The sequence below is a fragment of the Lagopus muta genome, chromosome 2 (assembly GCF_023343835.1).
Source record: "Lagopus muta isolate bLagMut1 chromosome 2, bLagMut1 primary, whole genome shotgun sequence".
Classification (NCBI taxonomy): Eukaryota; Metazoa; Chordata; class Aves; order Galliformes; family Phasianidae; genus Lagopus; species Lagopus muta.
In genome coordinates this window covers 82,982,328-83,009,884 of record NC_064434.1, presented here as the reverse complement: position 1 = coordinate 83,009,884, position 27,557 = coordinate 82,982,328, and the positions used below count along the sequence as shown (strand labels likewise).

The 27,557-nt window shown below is 49.3% G+C and overlaps 2 protein-coding genes across 2 annotated transcripts in view; both read right to left on the bottom strand.

The window, feature by feature from the left end:
• PLB1 (phospholipase B1) overlaps positions 1–12,090 on the bottom strand; it is a 98,902-nt gene extending 86,812 nt beyond the window's left edge. The window contains exon 1 of the mRNA XM_048935732.1: positions 12,075–12,090. Within this exon, the coding sequence (XP_048791689.1) occupies positions 12,075–12,090 (16 nt within the window). The remainder of the gene's footprint in view (positions 1–12,074) is intronic.
• Positions 12,091–12,636: 546 nt separating this feature from the next.
• FOSL2 (FOS like 2, AP-1 transcription factor subunit) lies at positions 12,637–27,302 on the bottom strand. The gene is made up of 4 exons (XM_048936849.1): positions 26,672–27,302; positions 21,737–21,991; positions 18,465–18,572; positions 12,637–17,002 (listed from the first exon to the last, which is right to left on the bottom strand). Exons 1-4 carry the CDS (start codon positions 26,768–26,770, stop codon positions 16,493–16,495), a joined length of 972 nt encoding a protein of 323 aa, XP_048792806.1. The 5' UTR covers positions 26,771–27,302; the 3' UTR covers positions 12,637–16,492.
• Between the last annotated feature and the right edge of the window lie 255 nt (positions 27,303–27,557).

Here is a 27,557-nt window from a genome sequence, read left to right as displayed (position 1 = left end):
TACCCCAAAACCCTCCTGTTTATCTGGCTCCCGTGTAGAAGTTTCTCAGCCTGTCTCTACAGGTCAGAAATATATCCTTTTGACCTCAGAGAACCAGCCTCGGCTATACTATATTCCTTTTGAATCATTAATGCCTGTGCTGCCCTTGAAAAAGAGAAGGCTACCAAGAGGTAGTGAAGGGAAAGGGTGTAATGTTGCTTTTCCTCATCATCAATGAGACTTTCTAACCCTTCTGGCTGCAGCTGCACCAAACACAGACCTTTGAACTCTGAGGTCCATGGAATGATCGTCTTTTTGTCCATATTCAGCAGAGGCACCTGGAGCTACAGGCTCAGCCTGCTCCCTTGACGTACTTTACACACCACAAGTTGTAGCAAACACATCCTCCCACCATAGTAGTCACCATCTATGCAACGTTGTGAGCTGCTCTCACCTGCTCTGTGGCTAAAAAAGATCCAAACATGGTCTGTCCACGTGCTTTGTGTCTTCTTGTCTGCCATTTTTTTCACTCAGAGAGTGATAAAGCATCTGGGCAAGCCTGGGGGTAATAGCTTCAGCACCTGTAGAGAATTGGATTAAAAGGCCTTTGGAACCAGAAACAGCTATTTTTCTTAGGGACCATGCAAAGGCAAGCAGAAAGACCTCCACTGACTGTGCAGAGGGCCTTGAAGTAGCTAAATTTCCTTTTGGATGGCAAAGAAATCACAGTCAAGCAATGAGCAAACACTACCAGATCTATATTACACCCAAAAACATACAGTCCTCAATGCTCTCAAACAAGGAGTGGCTACCCAGGTGCAAAGTCAATAGGTAGGGTGTCTCCATATAGAAAAAAAAAAATAGATGGCAGACAGGCATAGAAATGTTTACAGTGCAGGGTGGAAAGGAATATCAGTGCTCTGCCTGATTTGCATTTGAAGGGTTTCACTTCCTTTTGCCAATTGTGACTCTCTCAGTTACCACCAGAGGACACCAAGTTCCTGTATTTTCTCTTCTGAAAACAGGACGTAAGCAGCCCCTTGGGCTGGGAATGGGGAAAAAACTCTTCTGGCAGTGGAGCTGTAGTTCAGGCCCTCAGAAGAAGCCCAGAATTGGGAAGCCACTGCTGTCCACTGGTGTGATAGCCATAGTTCTGTGTCTGCCCTTACAGTAGGAAGCCAATTGCAAGCTTGTATATTTCCAGGGACCGTGTGCTTTAAAAACCAGTAATAACACAAAAAATATCACTGATTCAAACCAAACCGATGATCAGAGACCAAAAGCCATTGCCAGCTGAACAGATGCTCTTATTCCCTGTTTTCATTGAACGAGCCTTCCAAAATTCACAGCTTTGCCAGGCTTCATCCTGACATTTCAGCTGAACATTGCAAGAATGTCATCAAACGCTAGAGGCCTTTGTTTTTGAGACAGGAAGGCTGGGCTCTGGAAACAGCTATGGGTGCAGGCATGGGCCTGTGCATAGGATTTTCTGAACAATTAATCTGCACGTTATTATTTCAAGTGATCTCAATAAATTGCAAAAGCCGCTCAGAATCAACTGGATAAAATTCAATAAAAACACAACAAAGCACTGTGATTGGGAAGGAGAAATTAACGACTAAGGAAAAATGGATTAAGCAGCAGCACTGCACAAAAGTGTCTGAGAGTGGATCATGTAATGCATATGAGTTGATGGTATACTGCTCTTGCAAAATAAATTAATAAGTAAATGATGCAGGATATGGTAATGGAGTCATAAGTATGTCACCGAAGGTCACTGTTATGCTTTATCCCAAAGAGTGCTCACCAATGCTAAACGTTGCACCAAATGTGGAGTACTGCACTTTGAAAAAAACAGAGTAGACCAACCAGCCCAGAAGGAATCTTCTGAAATCACGAGGACAGCTGGATTGAGCGTTTCCACGAGGGGGCTGAGAAAGAGGACAGCCTTTCCCAACACAGGAAGCTGTTCTAATAAATGGCAGTTAACGTGGGTCTCTTTTACCTAGCAACTCAGATGACACAGAGAGGGGACAAAATCAGTGGAGCAAAGATAAGACACTAAGCTAGGTGCCCGTCAGGGTTTCATCCCAATAGGCATCTCTTCTTACATAAGAGGGAAGGCACACAGGTGGGGGATGGGAGGGGTCATGAGTTTTGATGTGATGGTGACAAGCTGGAAACTTGCTTTAAGAGGAGGAACGGTCCTTTTAACACAACAAAGTGGCACACCCAGTGCATACAGACCACACCTACTGGAGCCAGCTTCCACAGGGTTGTTTGTACAGCAAGCAAAGGAGAAAATAGAGATTGGAGATGCAACTTCCTTTTTGCCCATTCCTCCCCCAGGTCAAACTGACCTTATGAATAGCACGGCAAGGCTGTACATGTATTGCTGCTTTCTGCAGCTCCTGAGGACTTTTGCAGTCCTCGTAGACTCACAGCTGCTATCACACTCTTTCTACTCAGACCTGGTTTCCATCAAGCACCTCAACAAATTTGGGCATGTCCCCATTCAGCCAAGACCTTAAAAACATGCTTAAATTTAAGTGTGAGCTTCAAACAAAGCATATATTTAGCAACTTCTGCAAATGAGCCCTTAGCTTTAAAATACACACATAGATAAAATGATTGTTCACTCCAGCTAGATTCAAATGCTTTCCTGAGGCTCCTTTAAAGAGTCTACCACCTCTCTGACACTGAAATAGATGCCTTGCATAAGAATATTCCTGCTTCCTCTCTGCTGCAACTCATCAGCTCTTCCCTGCTCCAGGGCACGTACCTCTAGGGATAGATGAGATCTATTCCTGCTAGTTACTATGCAGAGCTAGATCTCAGCAGCAGCGATAAAGACCTTTGCACATCCTAGCTTGCTTGCTGATACTTCCCTTTTCTCTGGAATTCATACTCCTCACCCGCCCTCGCTCCCTTCCCCCTTCCCCAGTTGCTCATACTTCTGGAAAGATGACTGAGGGCTAACTAATGACTAAGGCGCTGCTGCACGTCATCGCCTGTCTGCTGCAAGAAGGGGTGAACAAGTTCGTTTGTCCACAGGTTAAAGTAAGGTTGCCATCCAAAGACAGAGAATGTAATTGGGAGACCAAGCAGTGGGAAACCTGCCCTTTCTTCTTTCTTGTCTGGAGCATTTAATTTCTCTTGTTTTCTTCACTGCATACAACGCTTTATGCCTGCACAGCATCTTTCAAGCGAGGATCTTAAAGGACTTCACAGGCCTTAATTAAACCTCATAAATCCCTAATTGATAGATGAAAACTCTGAGTCACAAAAAGGTGAAGGGATGTGCTCAGAGTGCAGCAGTGAGTCAGTTGCAGAGCATGGAGCAGGGCTATGTTGCTCCCAGCCTGGTACTACTCCACATCCTCCCCACTCATGGGACATCACGGATGAGGATCTGCTCAGAAAGCACAGCAACAGCTGCCTGTCACTGATCTGAAGGGCCAGTTGATCCACAGGAGGGGTCATGCTGCAATTGCATTTGGCACCAGGGTGCCCCAGAACAGGCCAAGAGTGGAGGCAGGAGCACTGTATAAACCCAGAGAACAGAGAGTCGCAAGGGCTCATGCCACACAGCACAAGCGCAGCACCAGCAAAGAAGTGAGACACCAGAAGCAGCCAGTGGCGTGGCCACTGCTGAGGGTCTCCCACTGAAAGCCTTCCTTGTCCGTGGCTTCTGCTCCTGGTTCCCTCTGCAGCCAGGGAGGTCCAACCACCCCAGTCCTTGCCGACCCTTACCCCAAGACTTGCTCGTGGCCCAGGGCCAAACTAATGACCATTTCCAAAGCTTGAGGTGGTGGGCTGGGCTCACAGAGACCCACACTGCCAGAAGCCTGCACCCAGCTGACATACCTCAGCCAAGCTCTCGTCCCTTCTCCCCCCTGCTTCCCTCCCCTGCCTTCATTTCTGAGCAAGTAGCATGTCAGCTTGGCAGGGCAGGGACCGTCCCGCCTGGGCGTTAGCCTGGTGTGGCCCGGCTGGCCTCCCGCCACCTGCGCTGGGCAAACAGCGTCGGGATGGCGCAGCCCGACCCGCCTCAGTGCCAGTCCCTTATGGTGGACGTTGTCACATACTGCTTTCCAATTATAGCCTTTCAGGGCTGCGACGGCATTTAATTGTCTGAGTTTTATAAACACTGCGCGGCCTTGGCTGACGCCCCAGTTAATGATCCCCTGCAGAAGTGACTTTGGCCTGTCGGACCTTTGCCACACCCGCCAGGGAGGGTGAATTAAAAAAAGGAGAGGGTAAAAACGCAGAAAGGCAACTTAAAAGATGATGCTGCATCTGAGGAAATGAAACATGACTCCCTCCTGTCTGCCAGCAACGTGTGATGCCACTGCTGACACCGACAACTCTGCAGAGCCAGCAGCAGCCCTCCTGCTCACCCAGTGACTACTGCTGGTAGCAGGACAAGCAGCTTCATTCACCTCCTGCTTCAAACCTGTGTTTCTTTCCTTCAGCATTTTCCCCCTCCTACTGTCAACAAAGAAAGGGAAAACAACAACAACAAAATCAACCCTCAAAAATGCAAACAGAATGAAGAACGCCACGAGAGTAAATAACCAGGGCATTTATGTTAATGCAACTCACTGAGAGCATCAAAACAATGGAAGAAAAATCTCTGGGTCAAATATACAAACTGATGTAAATCGGGCCTGTTGAATTTCAGTGAAAAGCTGCATATACAGCACATACATATCACCATGTCCTTCCCCTGGCCCCTTTATTAGTGCCTCCTGTCTCAGTGGTGCGAACTTCATTGTGTTGGAAAGGGAGCAGATGGCACCTCGCTACGATTTGTACATATGCATCACTAAAGCTCAGCATCTATCTTTGAAAAAAAAAAATAATAATAATCGGGCAAACGCACAGCTGCAAGGCGGACTGGGTAATTGTGCAATGCTGGGAACTCTTAGGTAGTTAATAATTATATTCAACCTTCGGTCTAGTTCCTAACAACACCCCTAGGCGTGTCGCTCTTACAGAATAAGGGCACACGCCCTGCTGTGTCTCCTTGCTTAACAGGAACACAAAGTACAGTAGTAGGAGGTGTTTCCTTGAACTCTGAACAATTGGACATTTAAGGATTAATTACTGTTAAGGAGCTTTGGACTGGCAAACACACGAACTCAGCTCTTGGCTGCGTCTCCCAGCCAAGTTCTCTCAGTCATCCTAATTAGACATTCTGATACCATCTTTAATTATATGATCTCACATACTATTTTTTTTTTCCCCTTCTTCTATTATTTTTTTGCACAGAGCCTCTGTCCTGTGCAGCATGCTGAGTAGGGGGGAAGCACCCATCTGGCAGCACAGCAGAGACTGGACCACGTTCCACTGGGACCAGCAGCCCTCCTGAGAGCTGCCCAGGGCTATCACAGAAGGGAGGAAAGTGCCCAACCACTGCAGGCAAGACAAGACCCATTCCTGTATTTGTCGGTATTGACTGCAGCCTGCCTGGAAAAACGTCTGCGCCTCACAGCACCCCGCGCCAGCCGCCACAAGTGCGTGTGCACGCACATGTATACACACACACAGGCTCTGCTGTACACACCTTGATCTTGTTGAAACAACAGGAGGAGCAGAGTGCATGTTGTTAATGCTTTTCACCTCGATAAACACTGCACCGCTGGGGCGACGCTCCTGCGTCCCAACTTGCAGCACCCAGTGGTTCTGGGGGCTGGGAGCCTGCCAAAAGTTGTTCCTCATACAGGCTGGTCCTGCTACACAGCAGCCTCCTTCCTCAGATGGGGCCTGGCCGTGGCCTGGAGTCGCTAACTCAGTGCTGTGTTGGCTTCTGCCAGCAGCCATTTGCTGCCCATCGCTGTGGCCCCACTCTGGAGGTGTGAGGAGAGTTTTGGGAGCTGTGCTTTCAACCGAAATGCTGTGGCTGCTCTGGAAACTCGATGCTCTGAGGTCAGCTGAGGTTCACTCAGCTGAGGAACTCCTTAAATGGTAGTCTTGCTTTAAAGCCTGCTCTCATTGTTCCACAATGCAGTGAGGAGATGGACAGTGGAGTGCTTGTCGAGATGCTTATTGAGACCTTTCTGTGAAGGCCAGACCCTGCAACAAGGCACGGAGATGGGGGCCAGGAGAGCAATGGCACTTCCACCCCTCATCGCCCTGGCCCCTTCGTCGGGCCAGCCCACTGGCAATGGCTCCAAGACCCACCCCTGCCTCTACCTGCCAGCAGAGCTGGCTGGCCCCAGCAGGAGGGCTCTCGTGCACGCCCCATGCTCTTTGGCTGGGGAGCCTGGTGCGCGTCCCAGCAAGGTCTCTGCCCAACATCCTGGGGGTCTGGGCCTGCCCCAGTGCAGCCAAGTGCTTTGCCACCTCTTCCAAAATGTGAGAGGAAGAAAGGGAGACCTGCCTGTCTCAGACTGGCAGCGTTATCCACACTGGGAGGAGCCCTCCTCACAGCTCCTTGGCGTTCCTTACTAATTCAGAGTCAACATAATGGGGGCCAAGGTGGCGCCATTGATCCTGCTGGGCAGGCAGAGCCAGGCCTCAGTAGGGATTAGTAATGACTTTCTTCCCCCATGGCACTGGGTCACGCGATTCAGCCCTCCACACTGCTCCATGGTGGAAATGGTTCTCCTCCCTCCCCACCACCAGCAGGGTGCCCCTTGGAGCAAGGGCAGCAGCTGCACAGGGAAATCAAAGGTTCCTGCCAACCAAAAAACAGTTGCGCAGCAACAGTATGGCACTCAAGCATACTCTGAAAAGAATTCCCTGGGATCTCAGCCCCCCAGGACAAGCAAATCCATCTAGTCACAGATCCCCTACTGTCAAAGTGCATCTCTGGGGCTGTGCGTTGCCCACACCTTTACTGCACAGCCCCTTTGCCTCCATGCCACCACAGCACAACCTGCATCCCTGCAGCTGCTGTGGAAGGTCTGGCCTGAGGCAACCTTTTCTGCAGCAAACCTCCTCTCAAATCAGCATGACAGGAGCAGAGAGGAAGAGCACCAGGGCAGGATGAGCACCCATCTCAGCTGCAGGTGCTGACCAGAGCTGACACAAGGTCAGGAGAAGCACCTGAAGCTGAAGTTCTGAAGGTGTCACTCTCCTTTCTTATTCCCTCCTTCACTCTACAGACAGTGTCACAGACAGATCTCCATTTCCTCAGTTGCCAGAAATGCAGAAGGTAATTAGATACCAGTATGGCCTCAGAACATTGCTCAGAGTAGAGATTTAATCACAATCCTCATGGCATATAAACACAACATTCAAATCAAGGCTACAACAGGCAGCTAACGTCTCTCATAACCCCCGTGACCTGTAGTAGGTAGGGAGGAGCAGAGGATTGCAGCCATCCAAGTTCTCACAAGCCCAGAATAAAGGCTGTAGTGATTGGCTCCTGCTCTTGTTGCCCATGGCTGATGCTCATGAGACCTGGCTTTGAAAGTCAAAGCAGGGCTGTGTCCGGATGGGTGGCAGGGTGATCCAAAGCATGGAGGGACCACGAGCTCACCTTTCCCCCTAGGTTACTGGAGACATCTGGGGGTCTCTGGCTTATATCTTCTCTTTTAAGCCCCCAGGCTGGTGTCTGGTTCTAGTGCTGTTAACATGAGATAAACAGTTTTCCTGTTGCATTTCAGAGTAGTAATACAACATAAGCAGGCTAAATATGAATTCAGTGAATGCACTTTCAGTCCATGTTAGAGCATCCAACACTTGAATGACTTGAGCACCTCAAGGGAAAAGCACTGATTTATTTCTTCCCTCTGCCCAAAACAAATATTGTCCCCTGCCATGGATGCTCACATTTATAACCACCACCAGTGTGTCTGATCGCTGGGACTCCAGTTAGGGTTACAGAAAGAAGGTGAGGGGACCAGGAGTAGCACACACACTGACAGATTCTAACTGACCCGTGCACTCATCTAGGCTCACTAGCTATAGATCCACGTTTACCTTCCCAGGAAACTCAAAGAACAACTTTTTCCGAGAGAAGAAAAACAGTAGGAAAGCCTGCAAAAGGCAAACAGGCAGCGGTTACTGGCACTGCCTATGAACTTACAGAGCTGAACAGTCATTTGTGGGATGCAAGCTGTAGATCACAGCCATGTAAGGCCTGTCTCCCTGTCTTCCCCCACACTCATCTGTGGAATGGAGCATGCAAACTAAGAGAAATCTGAGACTCACACTGTGGTATGCTGAACAGTTTACATTCTTGTCTGCCATGATATCTTCCTCCCAGCCTAGTTCTTATCTGTTTGACCTCACATAGCCAGCATCAAAAAAGCTGATATTTAGTACAGAGGAATTCTACTGTTCATATGTGATAGTGATGCAAAGAAGGAAGAAATATGCCTGCAATATACTACTTCTGGACTACGTGGGGTCAAAAGCAGACACACAGTGCTGGAGATTGTCTATGCCTAGTCTACCCTCTGCTCAGCAAGTTGCTCAGTCGTTTTCATTCAGGCTTTGGATACCTCCAAGGGCTGAGATTCCACAACATCCCTGGAAGATCTGTGCCAGTGTTGGACTACCTTCACTGTGGAAAAGTTCTTTTCATTTCTTTGTAGAGATTTGTGACCATCAGTACTCCTAGGGGGAATCTGACTTTGTCTTCTTTGCTCCCTCCCCCCATCAGGTACTCACACACATCTGTGAGACCCTCCCCAAGCTTTCTTGTCCCAAAGCCTCTCCTCCCTGCCTTGCCCTCTCTTCTGCAAGGAAAATCTTTCTGATGTGTTCTGGATCTCATTGCCCTGGAACTCATGTGAAAAACTTCCTTCTAAACCTCAGTCTTACAAGAGCATGCCAACAACTTCCACCCAGGGTTATAATCTATTTGTATTGCTTCTTATGCTAACAGTGGCTAAACACTGCTGAGTAGGGCCTCACTAGTGCCACATGAGGCACAGCAAAAAACCCAGCACTGTTGCAGTGGAACTCAAGAACTTGTTATGACGACGTGAAGATCCTTCAAGAGGATCAGGTCACAGACATCAGTAGAAACATAAGTCGGGTTTTTTTTTCCTTTTCAAAAATGCATCATTTGTTCCACTTCAGTGTATCTGATGCAATACCCGTGTCACAGTTTTCCTCTGTCACATCCTTCCCACATGACAGTGGAAACATCACTTCAAACCAGCATTCTGGATGCTCTCCTTTCCCCCACACTCCCACTCCAGATCTACTTGCCATTAAGCTTGCTTAAAGTTTAGCACATGCTTATTCTTTCCACTGGCTGCAAAATTTCTGCAGCATTCCTGTAACTGCTCCTACAGATTCTAGACCAAGTTAAAGAAGGAAAAAGAAAAAACAAACCACCATCAAAACCCCCTCATCTGATGTCACATTGCCACCTCTGGTTTGATACATTCAGGTCACTCCTCTGGGTTTGTTCTTGCCATAAAAGCTCTGGTTGGGTCTCTCCTCCACTGAGGAGCAGCAGAGAGCACAAGCTTAACTACACCAGGTGTGTATAGAAAGAAACCTCTGAACCTTTAAGATCAGGCTGCCCTCCCATGCTTTCCAGAGATTAACCTTTTTTTCTTGATACTTCACTCAGAAATGTGACTGTGAGGAAAATTCAGGGACAAGTCTTGTGCAATGGGGAAGGAACAGGCAAAAGGGAGTTGGGATCACCTCTTAATGCATGTACACAGTAAATACGCTATCGGGCCACCAACTCATCATGATACAAGCATTGTAACAGATGGTTTCTATGTCCTTTCTTTGCAGAAGGAACAGGCACCCTCCTGTCCAGCACAGTTCCACCAGGGAGCAAACAGCTGTCCCACAATAACACCCAGGTCCCTCACTTGCACAACAAGATCTGGGCATTGCAGGGTGGGGGGAGATGAGCCTGTTTCCAAATGAGGGGGAATTCCCTACATGGAGCAAAGATCTAAATAAAAGAAGACGAGGATGTTGGGAAAAACACAACTTCCGTGTCAGTGTGATAGAATTCAGCCTCCCCCAGCTAGAAGACCGGCGGAAAATGGTTTGCTTGGTTGTGTAATTTCATCCTTCAAAACCAAATTATGGCACCTGGTGTGGACATTCCAGCATCTGTAAGCTAATGATGACAAAGGATCGTTGCAACCAGTTGGTGCTGGGAAGAAATCAGGTAGGAGGCCTAGTCTTGCAAATAGCATTTGCAGACAAACAACATTAACCCCTTTGGAAGGTCACTGCCAGCTACCAGGACCTTAGGGAGCACTTCAGGGTGGCAGGAGGCAGGCAAGGATGTATCCTTCTGCTTGTCATTTTGGGAAGTGAGCAGGGATTGCTGCCAGAGGAGCCGGTTTGACAGACCTTGGGGCTGGCCCATATGCACCAGTGTAATGGCAAAGCCCTTGGTGAGGCAGGAATCGCTTCAGGCATTCCCCTTCAAGAAAGCTTGCATGTAGTAGGAGATCAAATGGGGACTCCACTATGCCTGAGGCTCTGTGGAGACAGATATTAAAAGATGGGTCCTTCAGCAAATTTCCTTATGATTGCCACCCCCTCACCCCCAAAGAATAACTACTTTTCCTTCAGCTCCACCAGGATAAGTAGATTTGGAAGAAGCCTCCCAGAGGCTTTTCCTCACCCTCTGCATCCTCAGCACCATGGAGCATCCCAAAGTTGTCTCCAGCTCTACAGCCTGCGCTGTCCTACAACAACTTCATGTCAGCTTTCCTGCAACACGGATTCCTGACTGCTGAGCTCACTTCACGCAGGCATGTGCACGTATTCCCCATTCTGGTGACTGATACCTTCAGCATTCCCCATGACTTCACAAATATTTCCATATACAAGCCACATAACTTGCACCGACATCTCTCATCACCTTCCCCTATGGCACTGTGAGAACACAGAGTGAAAAAAGAGAGAGGACAGGGACCAGCAGGAAGCCAAAGCAGACATTACTCCTAAGGAAATCCATGAGTAACGAGCAGCTTGGCCTGACGCCATGTTGGCTAACAATGACTCACCCAACATCTCCTCCCCACCACAGTATTTTTACTTGAATATGACATCCTCCACTCCTAACCTGCAGTGTCTGGGTTTCCTCCGCTCCAGACTGCAGCTTTTCCCAGGTGAGCAAGACAATCCTGTATTAACCTCCTTCTCTCTGCCAGTGAAGCAGCTATGGTGTCCACCCCACCCCAAGCTTTCAGAGCAGAAGCTTTGAGTCTTTCTGGCTGAAGCAGTGGATTAAAAAATAAAATAATAAGGTCACCTCAGCATGCATTTTCTGGCTCTATTCCTTTCTTTTTGAAGCAAAGAAGAAAGGATTAATGCATTATTTGCCTTTTAGCCCAGGTGGTCTGCTCTGCTAGCCTCTGCCCAATTTACCATTGTTGCTGCTAACAGCTGTCTAGATTGCAGCTGCTCTAATGAAAGAAGCACTGAAATGTACTACAGCCAGGCACCTGGCAATGCTGTACCCATTTGTTCATATCGAAGGAACATGCGAGCTTTTAATTGTTCATGGCAAAGGGAGCTTTTTAATGACTTCAATTAACAGAGAGAGAAGAACTCCAGTTAGCTCTTGCTATACAAAAGTGTCCACAATGTCATTAAAACAAGATTTACAAGTGTCATAACTCTCAGCAGCATAGTCAACAATACAGCCAATCATTACAACTGAGCACCAAAGGAGAAGGGGGGGGAACCATCACACCAAGAACAGGAAGGAAAGAAAGGAGAATGGGGGAGGGAGTGCAGAGGAAAAAAGAAAAGTCATTTTTCTTTTCAGTCTAAATTGATTTTATTCTACAAAATACTACTCAGTTAAAATTTTAAAAGCAAAACCATTTTAATATGTTCTTTCTTCCATAGCAGCAAGCTTTCTCTAACAAGCTTTTTGTTTTAGTGCAAATACTGTAGGCCTGTATTACAGTAAAGTAACAAGAACAGAGAAGAGACAGCACCAGAGAGAACACCTCAGAGCTGAGATTCTCCAGGACTGCAAGAATGATACCAAGATCACAACGAGCAAAGAAGGGTTCCAATTCAGTAGTCACCTTTAAGAACCTCCTTGGCAGAAACTATTCCACTGCAGACAAAACAAAACAAAACAAAACCCATGAGCGAAAACTTTTGAGGAAAAAAAGATGATGGTGCCCCCAAACCTTCAACAATCCTCATGGTCGCATACTAATCGCTGAGGCTCAATTCCATCTCTGACACCCACTGTGCAGCAGCAAAATGCTACCGATGCTTTCCATTTCCCCAGGGACGTGGAACCAGAATCCCTTTTTATGTCTGAGGATCTTAAAGTAGACTTTAGTGACACTAGTAACTTATCGCTCTAATAAAGATGCACTATCCCTTATTGATGTTACTTTGAACTACACAGTATATCAAGATATATACAACATTTTATCCTCTCACTGAGCAAAAACAATTGGATACTTATTTTCTACACATTTTAATATGGTTTTAATATCAAGTAACCACAAACAAGAAAGTGGAATAACCCTTTAATCATACAGGATAGGAGGGGAACAATTAAGTAAAACAGTATGGAACTTTATTATTATCTTGTATTCTGAGATTTCTCCTCAACTCCACCTACTGTTCACAGAGGAATGATAATGCATCTTTAGAAACATTTTTTTTTTCTTTTTTTTTCTTTTTTTTTTTTTTTTTTTTTTTACATTTAATACAGACAGTGAAGCCCAGAATCTTTATTTAAAGAATCAAAAAAAAAAAAACAAACCTAAAAAAAGAAGAAAATTGGAATACTTTTAATGCTTTCTTTATTATATCCAAGTCTTGAACAAGAAAAAAAAAAAAAAAGATGTAAACATGATAAATAAATAAGAAATAAAATGTAGATTGTTCCCCTCACCTCTTAAAATGTTTGACTTGGCCTTCCTAATGAAAATGAACTTCTAAGTGTCATAACAATAAGATTTCTTACATTTCAGAAGTCTTTCTTGGAATGAAAGGAAAAAAAAAAAATCAAAACAAAAAGCAGAAAAGCAACAACCAAACACCAGGAATGCAAGTTGTGAGGATGTTAAATTAATGGCGGGCAGATCTGCTGGAGCAGGCACAGAACGGCTGCCTGCCAATAAATAATAAGATACCAGGGAGGAGAGAGGTGTCTTAGGTTTGTTTTTGTTTTCTTTTCATTTAGGATAAAGGCCAGGTGGATCCTACATACAGTAAGCAGCAAAATTAAAGGTTCAGATGAACTAAATAGATCATTTAAATAATAATTATTAAAAAACACAACAGAGAGCTACTGTCCCCAGCAGGTTGGTCCCAAATACCATCACACCACAAGCAGTTTGAGACTAACCCATCTCCACACCTAAGAGAAAGGAATGGATGAAGGCAGTGCCACAACCAGGGAGGGAGGAAGGAAAAACGAGGGCAAAACTGGAATGCTGAACATCGCCTGGAAGCCAAGCGTCTCCTTCAAGCAGCTGCTACTGCCACTCCTAGTTGGGCACTGATTAACTTCAGATGTTGCTGGATGTTTCACTGGGCCAGTCACTAGGGGGTCACTTCAATACCAGCTGAAATTCCCAAGGCCTTTTTCTATCAACTTCCACAACTTCTGCTCAGAAACTGACCCAACATCCCCAGTACGGGCAGAAGAACATGGAGACATTGTACATTTAGGAATCTCTGGGGAAGGTACTCAAGGCAAATACAGTTTGTGGAGTGGGGAAGACACTCAATTCCCAAAAGCACACCAGTAAACCTGTAAAGAATTACAGAGGGCCAGAACAAAACAGCAGGAGACTTCAAGCTGTACCTGTCTGCGAGCAACTAAACAAAGGTAATGCTGATCCACTAAATACAAAAGGCAGAAGACCAGCGAGCCCAACACAGACATCCTCTCAGAGGTTTGAGGGAGAGAACAGGCAGGCACAAGGTATTCAGGGCTCTTTCAAGTAGCAGAAAGTGATTGTCTTTTCAGGGCAGTTTCAAATTGCTCCCCACCAGTATCACAGGACAAAAAAGGGGATGTTCCTGTCCTACTACTGAGAAGATCAATGACAGGTCAACACGCAGTGGGCATGAGCCAGTTGCAGCTCCTTCCAGAAACAATTCAGGGAGCAAAAGCTAAGGTAGGAGTCACTGACTTTCTTGGGATACATGCCTCTCCCATGGGGATGGGGAGCAGGTATGGATGAGTGGCGAGTCCCTGACATAAGAACTGTCAATTTAGGGAAAAACAAATAAACAAACAAAAAACAAACCTCTCAGGTAACTTGTAGAGACCAATCTGGGGCTATCAGAGAAGGACTATGTCAAATGTGATAACAAACATCTCTAGTTGCTAGGATGGCATTTGTGGGCTGGCAGATGTGGGGATAGAGTACAAGGAAGGCCACACCTAAGGATTTTTTCATAAAGCCTCTACTTTATTACAAAAAAGTTTTGATGATCATGTGAGGGGAGAATTCCTTTATCAACTTTGGTTATTGAAAGAGCTCAATTTGAAACTTCTAGCACTAGAGTAACAATGGAAATGTTTAAGCAACAAAGAAAAATCCTGTATTATTGAATCAGTTTTACAAAGGAGAAAGATCAATCGTCTTTCTATTGCTGGCAGTTCTTGCAAATAACTCGGTTTAAAATAATAATAATTAAAACAAAACAAACAAAAAACAGCCAAATAGTGTCCCTTTGAAATGATTAAAGGAATAGGCAGTGACCAGAGTTTGAGGGAATCCAGACCACCTGAGCAAAGGTCTGCCTGCACAAGACTGGGCCCTATTAATTCCCAGTAGAGTTGGCAAGAGCTGCAGCAGTTCAGCATCTCACAGCACTGACCCTGTCATTGCATTTTTATTTCTCCAGGTCCAGCCTGACCAAGAAATTCCCAACTTTCCACCAATTTAAAGACAATAATAACGAAGAAAATCTCACAATAAATAGCTGCCATCACTGCTTCAACAGGCTGGACTAAAGAGCTATCCCCTAAGCAGCTTAACTGGCAAGCAGAGCTATCCTCACGTGCACAAGTTCATGGTTCAACAGTGCCTTGACACCTATGGGAACTGAGCTTGGCTCCAAGCAGGAATAGTTTCACACATCACTGTTCTCAGCAGTGAACTTCAGCACTTTTACCATCTGTGAGCACTTAGTACTAGAAGCCAAGCCCACACGCTGGAGAAGAAAGTGACCCAATGTTGGTGGAAGAGCCCTCTAATTTGCTTTTGGTCTTTAGGCCAGTCAACCCCAGCAAAACCAGATCAACTACACTGCAAATACAAAAAAGCAACAAAAGCCAGAGACCGAGGTGCAAAAAATGATAACTGATTTTTCTCCAATATCAACTTGTCACACCAGATGTTATTAGAACTTCAGCTACACCACTGCTGCCTGGTCAGGAGTGCTTCAAGGCCTGTGCTGTGCTGGAGGCTGGACTCCTGCCTTCCTCCAGCCTTGGAAACTGAGAAGCTCTGAGCAAACTCCACCAGCAAGTATCAACTGTGTGGAAGCGTGCCGCCGTGTTTCCCAACAAGGAAAGTCATCAAGGGCACAACAAAATCCCTTCACCCTCCTAACCACTGCCAGTCTCCACAGCACTACCTCTTTTGGTAGTATGTTCTGCAAATATTACCAAGGAGAGGGGACAACTTTACTAACAGGAAGATACCAGCATCTGAGTCAGGGGCCCTGATGGGAAGGAAGATGCAATACTCCCTAGAGAACGGGCAGCCCAGGAGAACTACACAAGTCCAGCAGCAGATTTGGTATTACCAAACTGTGGCTAAAATCCTGCCAAAAACACTGCTAAGTGCCAACTCAGCAGCTTTTCTGATGCCACTTCGGCCCTGAGATGCTAACTTGGCTTTTGAGGAGCCCAAGGGGATAAGTATATCTACTTGTTAAGAAAAAAAAGTCCTCCACGTGAGCCTCCTGTTCTCTCCGTTCATGGTGTCCGTGTCACAGATAATGAGCTCTGCCCCTGCCACTGAGCCCTTTAGCTCCTCTTGGTCCCCCTCTCACCAGGCATCCCCCTCCCAGCTAGGCAACCGTGCATGTTTCCCACAGCCTGTCCCAAGAAAGATCCTAACAAGACTTTAGAGTACAGATCAACTGGATGAAATGTCATAGGATCGACAACATTGGAAATGATAGGCAGAGAGAGATAGGGGGAAAGAAGAAGTTGTAAGGTAACTAACCAGAAAGATCTAAGCACAGAGCATAACCGATCAGATCAATTCACAAAGGAAAGGGATGGCTAGCAACTGTCTGCAGCTCGCTTTCAGTCCTGGCCAGGAGTGCTCCCCAAGTCCACTATGGTGCCGAGACGAGACTTCCATTGGCAGACCCTACAGAGGAGACACTGCCCTCTCCAATCAGTCCTGGTGCATCAGTCCCACCCTTGCCATTTCCTGCCTCCAGGGAGCTGGCGTTGGTCCTCGCTCTCTTTCCTGGAGCTGCAGCATTTCCCCATTCTTGTTCTTGCTGCCCTTGTGCTTGAACGATCCTGTGCCTGTCTCTAATCCCATGGAGAGGTCTCCCCATGGAGCTGGGCGGGGGATGTAACACACTGGCAATGGGGGGCCTCAGGGGATTACAATGCCAGCAAGGTGGGAGAGTTCAAGGAATCCGAGGACTGGTCACCACTGCTGCTGCTCCTCCGGTGAGCTTTGGAGCAGGACTCGGACGGGGAGAGAGGAGACTCCTGATCCAAGACGTTGGGGTAGGTGAACACCAAGTTGGAGGAACCAGGAGTGATGGCTGGTGTTGAGGTCACCACGATGGGAGTGTTGAGTGCCTCCTCCCCATAATAACCTCCAGCAATGCTGATGGGCTTAATGACAGACCTCTGAGCTTTGTCAAGGACCAAAGAGGAAGATGGGATCTCTTCCTCCACAGGCTCCTGCTTCACTACCACTGCTCCACTTGCTCCAGTCCGAACGCTCTGGAGGCTGCTGGTTGGTGGGCTCCGACGTTCCTCAGGGCTGATTTTACACACAGGGCTGTGAGCAACCAGCATGAATTCTAGTTTCTCCTTCTCTTTCTGGAGCTCAGCAATCTCTTTTTGAAGCACTGACTTTTCCTCCTCCAGCACCTCAGTTTCCTGCAAACAAAAACGGAATAAGTAAGTATCTGAAGTTCTGGCACTGCTCCTGACCTAGAACATGGCCATCAAGTCCAGCTCCCAGCTGACGTGGGCAGATACACCCCAGCCTCTTCGAGCAAGGCACGAAGTATCTGCTAGTTCAGCATTTTGCACTTCCTGTGTCTACCTGAAGGCTATTCCCAGACTTCACCAATCTAGGGGATATAAATGGTCTTCTCATGAGCTCACCTTTGTTACTTCATGGATGGTTCCTACAACTCTCGTCTTGTTCTGTGGCTTAAACACCTATTCTCCCTTGCTACCTACTTGAGAGACACCTTAGCAGAGAGGACTCAGATCCTCTACCATTGGGTTTTGTATTAAGGTTAAATCATGTTCTTTTCATTTCCTAGATGCAGATAGTATAAAGCTATCTCTCAACTGTTTTCTTTTTCTTTCAGTATCTCATACTCCAGATGAGGCCCCCCTGTGACTTGTGCAAAAGATTAACACTTTCATCTCCACTGTATTATCCCTTGATGCATCCCAGGATTACTCCATTTACCTTTCCCACGATCATGTAACACTGATGGCTCATAGTCAATCTGTGAGCAATTAGTATTTTCCTGTGTGAGGAGCTTGCAAAAGTACTCACCCTCAATTTGTCAGGATATGTCCTCCTAGTTTGTACTCCTCTCACTTATATTAGTTTAGTCATGAGAATCCTTAAATTCTTCCTATAGGCTGTCCAGCTTCCCCTGCACTGAGAATACCTCCCAGATTTGAGTCAGCAGCACATTTCACCGATGTGCTTTCGCAGCTGTGATTCTCAACAAGCTCGAACAGAACCAAGCCCAGGCTGCTTCTTGAAGAGAAGCGCTGGAATCTCTACAGACTCTGTTAATGCAACCCATCCTTGTCTACACTTCAGCCAGTGTCTTATCCACCCCACAGTTCTTGCACTCATCCCTACGTTCTTTAACTTAATTATTCCCCTATGGCACCAAACCATACATCTTTGCATTACTCCCCTTGAGTTACACCCATCAGTTACGCCCACCAGAGACAGGTTAGTCTAAAGGATGTAGCTTAGAGAAGCACATATAACATTGCTTCACTTTCTCCTGTTTTCAGGTGATACTAGAGTCTTGTGTGCTTTCAAAGGTTTCATCTGAAGCACACAGCACATTTATTTCCACTTACAGAAAGAGACCTGGAATAGGGAGATACATGTTTGTCAGCAGGCTGTATGGGAAGAGATCTCCTAGGATGTTTTGGGCAGCCAGTGAGAAGAAATTAGGCTGCTGAGCCCTCACCACTGCTGACACAAGAGCAATGCCACTGGGCAGTCCTGGAAGGGGAAGGCAGAATGCATTTTACAGCATCTTCCCTAGATAGGTTGGTAGAGAGAGAGCAACACCCTGCAAGCTGGTCCAAAGGGCAGGCAACAAGGAGGGAGAAATGCATGCAGAGCACGTACCGCCTGGAGTTTCTCTGTTAGCTCTCGGCGCCTGTTACGACATTTAGCAGCTGCCAGCTTGTTCCTCTCTCTCCGGATCCTTCGCTTCTCTTCTTCCTCGGGCGACAGCTATGGGCAAGTGCCAAGAAAACCCACAATCAGATCTGAGCAAGGCATCCCTTGAAGTTTGTGAAGATTTAACCGCAACACAAAGAAAAAAAGGCCTGATCCAGCAGGATGCTCAGCACTCCCCCTCTCCACTGATGTCAGCAGAAGATGAAAGCACCCAGTATCTCTGCTAGCACCAGGTCTTAGCACAAGGGTGAGGAGAAGGCAGAGTGGGGAGCAGCGGGGGGAGATTGTGTAAGAGGACAGTGAATCTGCAACAAGGCCAAACAGATAAAAGATGCTCTGATTGTTTCACAACTTGGGTGGTACATTAAGCAAAACCAGAGTGTGATGTTGTAAGCGCCTCTTTCTTGAAAGAAAATATCTGCTGCTTCCCACACAAAAATAGTTGTTAACTTGAAGGTCGGGGATGGGGTGGGGGGAGAGAGGGAGATCAGCAGAGCTCTCACGATGTCTGTGAAGCAACAATTATTTATACCACCCCAAAATCCGACCTCAGATTTTCAAGCACTCGGTGTGATAACAGACTGCTTTTCACATCAGCAAGCAAGGCTCCAGTGATACCAAGGGCTTCCTGAGGCCAGCTGACATCCTCACTGATATAAGTCAGGAGTGATTCCGTAGAAACCCATAGAGTTACACTCTTGCGACACCAGAGGAAGTGAGCAGGAGCCCACAGGATCTGGTGAGGTCAGGCCTAGCTTTGGGGATTTGAGATGAGCTCTTATAAACCCCAGCAGTGGCAACCAGAGGCACCCACGCCACGTCCTGCTCTGCTCAGGGCTGACCTTACTCTGGCATTGCTGTGACTGAGCCCAAAACCAAGATGAGTGCTCTGCAGGGTGCTTGTTGGTAAAAAAAGTAAATAAACAAAATAAAAAATGAAAACCCTCTTCTCATAGAAGCTTTCAGTTTTAGTATTTTCATAGATGTCAAAACTGCAAACAAGATTATCTTCCTGCTGTCTTTTCATTTTTGCATTAGTTTTATTCTAACCTCATTTTGGTTTGTTTTGGTTTCGTTCATTTCCCTAATTTTGATCTCCACAGTTTCAGGGAGTTTACTTCAGCCACTGGGCATTCCCCTCTCTCTGTTCTGCTTTTTTCAGACTCTGCTGCATGGTGGCAACAATTTCACCAGCAGGCAGTGCACCTCTGAGCACACACTAAGGGACAGAGGCACTTCTGCTGCTAGTTGGGACACTGGGACAAAGACTTTGGGCCTGAGAGCTCCTCTACCAGTAGATAACGGCGCTCTGTCCTGGGACAGGAGCACCTCCCTCTGTGGGTTTTAGTACCCTCAGCCCCGTAAGAAGCCCCAGCAGGAACACCCAGCATGGCTCTGACCGCTCCATTTGCAGCCTGTAGGTATGCAGGATAAAGTATATTTGTGCAATTGTATCCATAAGGCAAAGCATCAGACATGCACATGAACTCAGGGATGATTCCAGGTCTCTGTGTGTGGTTTTCAGGAGCACAGATCTCACTGAAAGACATTGGGACCAAAATGAGTCTTCTCAAGGCCTTCAGTCAATTTTAAGTTACCTATCTCAGAAGTTACGTTTTTTTAAAACAATCTCATAGATGGGGCTGAAGAGGTGAATCTGAGCATGCTTTACATTATAATGGGTCTCAGATGGCATATTCTGTAAGCTGCACTAAATTTGTTTACAAGCAGTTTGCTTTGGCACTCTCGGTGTCCCTGCTGCACTCACGAACTATAGCTGTCGCTTGTCCAAACCCCATGCATGCAGTCACTGGCAGAACCATTCATCAAGACAGGCTCTTTTCCTACAACGTTACACAACATTTTCCAAAAAGGCAAGCACCAGCAGTGGAAACCTGAGCCAAAGAGTCACTGCACACAGTCTGGGTCCTGCCATAGCACGTGTCTAATCAAAGGGACTTGGATCTGAATCTGACCCATAGCAAATGGCCTGCAAACAAGCCACAGGCCAGGAACTGCTTGGCAGGCATCCTTCTGCAAATAACTCTGAACAACAAATAAACCAGAGAATATGGTGATCTCTTCACGGCCAATTTGTGAACACAGAGGCAGCATTTGTCAAACAAATTAGTCTCTGCTAATTATTCCCCTGGTTCTCATGAGAGCTTCCCCCAGCACTGGAACCAGCCCTGTATGCTGGGATGGTAGGTGGCTGAGCCTGGCTGAAGGGACAGCACCTATCCTGCCCAGCACACACAGGCCTGCAGTGAGCCTTTCAGATCCCAATTGGGTCCTTTAGAGATCCACACCACAGAAAATAATTGGGAGTGTGAATCCAAGCAGATGATGCAGAAATAACAGCAGGGCTGCTGCATCTTATTGGGAACAGGCCTCACGCAGCAGTGTGCTCATACACTGAGGGCGCACAGCACATCCTGTTACATTTCTCTGTGGCAACCCACAGAACTGCTGCTTGAGAGCGATTTGGGGAGTTTCAGATATTTCAGACTGGCTTTACAAAGGCATGGGCAGAAGAGGGACCAGCTTCCCCACCCCACTATGAGAACGCCACCAGGATGGCAGCACCTGGAGGATACCCATCTTGTTGCTGTGAAGAGGTCAGGGTGAGGGTCAGGGGTGTAGATCATAGCATCCCGAAGGTTCTCTGTGAGACTGGATGTGTTCTGGGGAGCTGTTCCTCCCTGCATGAAACTGGCTGGCACCTGTATCACCCAAAGTGAGACTGGAGCAGCACAGGTGGTCACAGAGCCAACAGAAAACACCCACTGATGTAATCTAGGCATCAGTTCTGTGAATTACCTATGTGAAGCTCCGGTTGCTCAGGGGTTTCCTTCTGCCTGGAGCAGCAGAAACACTCAGACTGAAACCCAAGGCTCAACTTGAGAGTTTCACCTGCTCCTGAAACCCAGCCGCAACGCAGCCTGGTGTCACAAGGCCTGTGATGGAGATCGGCTGAATCGTGTCACACACTGAGGAAGCAGCAAGAAAAGCACTGTGCAGCTCACACTATGCATCATCTTGAGAAACACCAGAGGAGGTACAGAGCGTGGGGCAGACCTCTACTGTCCCCATGGGGGGACCCCAGGGGTGACACTGTGAGAGGGCAGTGGGAGATTCCCTTTGTCTATACATTTCCCCTATGGGAAATCTGTACCCGCGCCATCGACTGCCTTGCATCCTCCTCCCTACATGGTTACCTGCTCATCCCTTCGTCTCCGTCCCACTGTGGTGCCGATGGTTTTGATCACACCCGGTCGCTGTAGGGCTGTGTGTCCGGCCACTGAGGACAGCGGTGGCAGCGGGTGGCTGTATGGGTGTGAGCGAGAGTACGGGCTGGACATGGAGGTGATGACGGTGGGCTGCACCATCCACTGCAGGTCTTGGCTGGTTGTGATGGCGTTGATCGTGGGGATAAAAGCGCTGCCTGATCCTGGCATATCTACTCGAAATTTCTAGGAGGAAAGGCAGGGAGGGAGAGAGAATAAATTGTCAGTGAAAGCAGAACATGACACATCCTCAGAAGCTACACATAAGACCCAAGGAGTGGCCCCAGCAAGGACCAGAGCAGTGCCCAAAGTAAACATAGCACTGCTGGCCCTGGCCCCTGCTGCATCCTGGTCTGCCCAGCGCCAAATGTTTGGCTTGGGAACTTTCTCTCGCAGCAGCCATGCCCTCACCCAGCCCTATCCTTGTTCCTCACCTCCTCAGGTCTTTCCAACACAGAGCAAAAGGGGAATTTAAGGAGTTTCTAGAAGAACACTTCACTCAATCCAAAGAAAAGGAAGAGAAACTTGGGCTCTGAAGTGCCATTACTAAACAGAGCAAAGCCTCCTACCAAAGGATTCCCCCAAAATCCTTGCTTGGTCTGCACGAAGCTGGGTATGGAGAGAACAGCAGCTCACCTCTCGCTCAGAGGTTCTATGCTTGCCGCACACAGTGTGAGAAGCCCGGCCCCAGGATGGTTACATGCAAGGATATGTATTTTAATAGCAGCCTATAAAACAGTTCTTAGGTTTGAGATCGGACAAGTTCCCTGCAGCTCTCTGCACTGTCTAGACAAAACAAGGCAGCAGTAAAAACCAAGGCAGTAGGTAATGATCTCAAAAATACACATACACCTTATTTCAGACAGAGGTAAATCCATCTGGATAATATGCTGGCACTAAACTGCCAGGAAAACAATTGCTTGTCCCCGGAGGGGGAAGCAGGGGAGGAGGAATGCTTTTGTCTATGAAGAGCTCCCATCAGGAGACTTTCAATGGTGAGACTGGGCCTTACAGACAGGCACGCCTTGCTCCAGCTGCCTCCGAACCCACTGCTGAGGGCAGGGGCTCATAGGACCCGCAGCTTGCAGCATTTAAATGGTCCTGTGAAAAACACCCGCTCTCTGGTCAGGACAGCAGCCTCCTAGGGACCGGAGAGCCCTTGCATCAGCCTGACCTCAGCCCAGGTAAGTGTCCTAGATAAGGGACAGCACTTCACAGGTTTCCTTTTCAGGGTGTGCCTAGTCAAGCACCATGCCCAAATGCTTTGTTAAAGCAAGGCTACTGCAAATAGTGTTCCACATTCTGATAGCAACAGCACTCTGGGCCAGATTTATCCAGAAGACACCCAGCTGCCAAAGCCTGCAGACCAGAAGATCCAGTTTGAACACAGATAAATGCCACTTTATAGCTTTGGATAGCCCTAAGTCTAACAAGGAAGGACGAGAGAAGGCAGGAGTGCATCTGGTGAATGGAATGGGGGAACAAAGCTGACAGGATGGCACTGAGACTTGGCAGAAGCTGCACCAGAACCTCTGAAGTTCATCTGCAGCTGGGGCCCGACACAAAGTGCACCACACATCAGTAAATGCCATCCTCATGAGCTCTGCTAACGGAGGACCAGAGCTGAGCACTGTAAACACCTCAGAAGAATTTACTGAGGAAAATCCCCTTCTTTATACTCTGCCCAGTGTAGACTGTGACCACACTGCCCACAAGAGAATGGCTCAGTGATTCCACAGCCATCACATCATTATGAAGAGATCTGAACTTCACAGTAGGCACAAAGTGCAAGACAAGTTGAACTACAGGTGCTGGCATCAAGAGATGCAAGTTCTGCTGCCAGTTCCACGAGTGCCTTCCTCCACGACCTTTACCCACCTGTGCCACCACCAGCCTTCCTGCACCCAAACAGAGAGAAAGAAGCATCCCGCCTTCTTTATAGGGATACTAGAAGATATGGCTGTACAATGCATTGAGATTTTTTGGTGCTTTGCTATGCAAAGACAGCATTTGTGTTCCAGAGGAAAGGATCTTTGTGGTGGTGCCACACCACTGTAGCCTCCACTCACTGACCTGCTACAGACTCTCATCAGAGCCCAGGAGAGTCAGACCCATCACCAAATCAGCCATGTAAGATACAAACATCTGACACAAGTCAGCCCCAAGTTACTAATCAAGTGACTGTCATCATCTGAATGTCATAGGAGCCACTGGCAAACATCCCTTTATTTCAAGCAGAAGGTTCCTGCACCCCCAGCACAGGTTTCCTGGACAGCAAAGGAAGGTGCTCAGCTCAGCCACTTCTCCCTGCTCGCTTTTGGGCCAAAGCATGAGGCCATGCTGGCTACAGCCTGTCTGTGCCATGCCCCATTACTGCCACCGGTTTCCTTTTTCATCCCTCAAAATATCTTAAGAATTCCCCCAAGCCCACATTATGTACTCTCCAGAAGCAATGTTTTCCCCAGATACTTAAACAGGAGGCACACTGCTGAGCCTTTAGATAAGGGTACCGGGGCTGCTGCTGGATTTTCCCTATGGTGTGCTTCCGACACGGCCAGACCTTGCCTGCATAACCAAGCCATCCCGCCAGAACAGCTCACCACAGCCGTGCCCGTGTGCCTGCCCACCTCTTCACACACTGCTCCTGCTCCCAGGGGCACTCCTCCACCAGCTCTCAGCTCTCCTTATCTACACGGACAGATTGGGCGACAGCCAAACCACAGGGCCGCACGCACAGCACGCACTCTGCTCCTGCTCTCCACCCGACCCAAGCAACCCGCGGACACAGGTATCATTACACATGCAGAACAAGGAGCGAGGAGGAGTGTTGTTAGGAGCACAAAGAGCTGAGCCTGGCCCTGGCTCTCCCTCACCAGAGCCGGCCCCGAGGAGGCCCTGGCCCTGCTGGGAGCGACATGCTGCAGGGCATGCCCAGCTCCTGCTGGGAGCTACATGCTGCAGGGCATGCCCAGCTCGGAAACAGAGAGATAAGGAAAATACACATCAAAATACCTTCCCAAAAATCCACCCAGAGGGTCTTCACTAATGCTCAGTTACCCAATACAGAGCACAGGCCCAAACCCTCTAACAAATAAAAGGTCCCAACGGTTGTCCCACACTGAACGCCTCCTCGGAGGACTGGATGCAGTGCTGGGATATCAGAGAGAAGTAGCCCAGTCTGAGAGCATACTAATTATTCCCATTAGGGGCTGTGTGTACCACATGGCAAGGCAGCGATGGGGGGAATAGAGCACGGCACGCAACTTGAAAGAAAAAATGTTCCAGTGCTGTGCTGTATGGGAAAAATAATTAAAAAGCATCAAAGTTTTGGCCCAGAGACACAGTTTCCACTCAAGCATGTGACTGGTACGTCTTCCCTTGCTTTAGGAAGAAAAAAAAAAAAAAAAAGAAAAACGCTGAAGAAAAAATTTCTGCAATGCATATTTTCTGTGGCGATAAAGCCCTGCAGATCTGCCCAACCCGGAATCAGCAGAACAGCCCCATTCCTGAGGGAAGGCAGCGCTCGCATGCGATCCTAATCTACAACATCTGCAGGGACCAAGGGAAAGATGCCTCGAGATATCGCCTGCGTTCTGCGAGAAAACCCTTCTGCTCCTGCCAAGTTCCTTATTGAGCCCGTGTCCGCCACTTCAGAGACCGGGCTGTGCCGTGGCACACACACACACACACACACACACGGGGACGGACTCCGCCAGAGCACATGAAGGAAAAGGAGAGAAACGGAGAGAAACAGAGTTAGCAGCCCGTAGGCCAGCCCGAACTCCGGGCACAGCCGGAGACCCCCCGGCTCTGCGGGCGAGTGCCGAGGGCGGGACACGCGCCGGAGGAGGGAGCGGAGGGGCCGCATTGGGCCGCTGTCAGGAGGAGCGCCTGATCCCGCTCCCGGACACGGAGACGTCCGCGCTCGGCGCTGCGCGGCCCGCAGAGGGCACCCGCGAGATGCGTTCAAAGGCGGCCGGGAACCGCGGCGTCATTTCTGGTAAAACTTCTTTAATGTGAGGAATGTCACGGGCTGGTACGGTTGGCAAAGTTTAAGAGCAGACTTTTTCGTTTTGTTGTTTTTTTTTGGTTTTGTTTTTCTAATTTTTTTTCCCCCTTCATAACGATCCTACGGCTTCTCGATGGGAGGCGGCAAGGCGCTCCCGCCGCCAGACCGTTCGCGCAGACCCACCCGAGAAAGAACAGTACTGGGAGAAAGGGGGGAGCGCAACTCTGAAAACGCCAAAGAGTGGGGAGAGGCGGGCCGATGTAAACAAGTTATGAAATAACCTCGGTTTGTATAACTGCCCCGGTTGTGTAACGTCTTCCACCGAAGTGGTGGATTGGAGCTACATAGGCAAAGAACCTATTTTTGAACGTTTTCTTAAGAAAATGGAAAGACGGGCTATGGAACGTCGCGCCCTTTGGGCCCGGCTTCGAGGAAGCCGCTCCCGTCCCCGCCGTCCCGCTCACCGCCCGAGCTCCGCAGCCGCCGATCGGAGCGGCCCCGACGGAAGCGCGCAGCCCCGCACCGCCCGTAGCCGGAGCACGGAGCCGGGGCAGCAGGACGGGGAGAGAGAGCGCTGGGGGGCCGCGGGCATAAGAGTCGGGCCGCGCGTGTGCTCCGTAGGGGTGACGGCCCGGAGCGCCGCGGGACCGCTCGGAGAGCCGCTCGGCAGAGAGAAGGGGGACAGACGGGGACCGCCGCGCTGCCGAGGGGCGCTGCCCCGACGGGAGCTCCGAGCGCGGTCCCCCCATACCCACGCGGGTCCCAACCGCAGGGATGCGATCGCGCGGCTCCAGCCTCGGAGTCGCGTTCGCTTGCGCCCACCCCGCCCGAAAGAGACGGGGCAGAGCCTGCCCTACCTGCTGGGCTGCGCCGGCGGAGTAGGGCTCGGGGTGTCCCGGGGAGCCGCTGCTGCCTCTGGAGGAGGTGTCGAAGCTCCCGGGATAGTCCTGGTACATGGTCCGAGGCCGGCCCGGGGGAGCCGCGTCCCCGCCTTCCCGCGCCGCGGCCGCCGCTCCCTCGCCGTCTCCCCGCCCCCTGCTCCGTGCCGACCTCTCGGGCTCTGCCTCGCGCCTTCCGCAGCAGGGGGAGAGTCCGCAGCGGGAGAAGAAGACGGGGGAAGAAAAAAAGAAAAAGGAAAAAGAAAAAAAACAGAAAGCCGACAAAAAAAAAAAAAAAAAAAAAAAAATCTACGGGGAGAGCGGGCGGCGGAGCGCTGCCGGGAGCCGAGCGGGGCTCAGGCGGGCGCAGCCCCGTGCGCTGCGTCCTCTCTCTCCGCGCCGCCCGAACTCGCCCCGCCGGCGGCGCGGCCCCGGCCCTGGGGCTGCGGGCGGAGCGGCTCCCGCCCCCGAACGCCCCTCGCTAAAAGCGCCGCTCCCGCGCGCGGTGACTCAGAGCCGCGGATGCCGCTCCAGCGCGGTGCCCGCCGTGACTCAGGGCACTGGCAGCGCCCGGCCCCACGCGCCGTTTATCCGGCCCCGCGCCGCCGCCGCCGCCGCACCATGTGCACCCGCACACGTCAAACCCGCGGCGCTACCGCCCCGCCCCCCCCGGCCCGGAACCGCCCACCTGTCCCCGCGGGTGGGGACGGGCGGCGGGCGGCGCTCCCCGCGCTCCGCCCCGGCTCCGTGCCGCTCCGAGCTGCCGCCGGCGGCCCGCGCGTCCCGCGTTCTGCCCTCGCTCGCCCCCAGCTCGCGCCCGCCGGCTGCCGGTAGGTTCCCGTTAATCTCTCCCCCCCTCCCCCGC

Coding starts and splice junctions, on each gene's coding strand:
- FOSL2 (XM_048936849.1), bottom strand. CDS start 26,770: ATGTACCAGGACTATCCCGGGAGCTTCGACACCTCCTCCAGAGGCAGC. Junction 21,992..26,671: donor CCGCCGGCGCAGCCCAGCAG/GTAGGGCAGGCT, acceptor CTTTCCTCCTAG/AAATTTCGAGTAGATATGCC. Junction 17,003..18,464: donor TAACAGAGAAACTCCAGGCG/GTACGTGCTCTG, acceptor TTTTGTTTGCAG/GAAACTGAGGTGCTGGAGGA.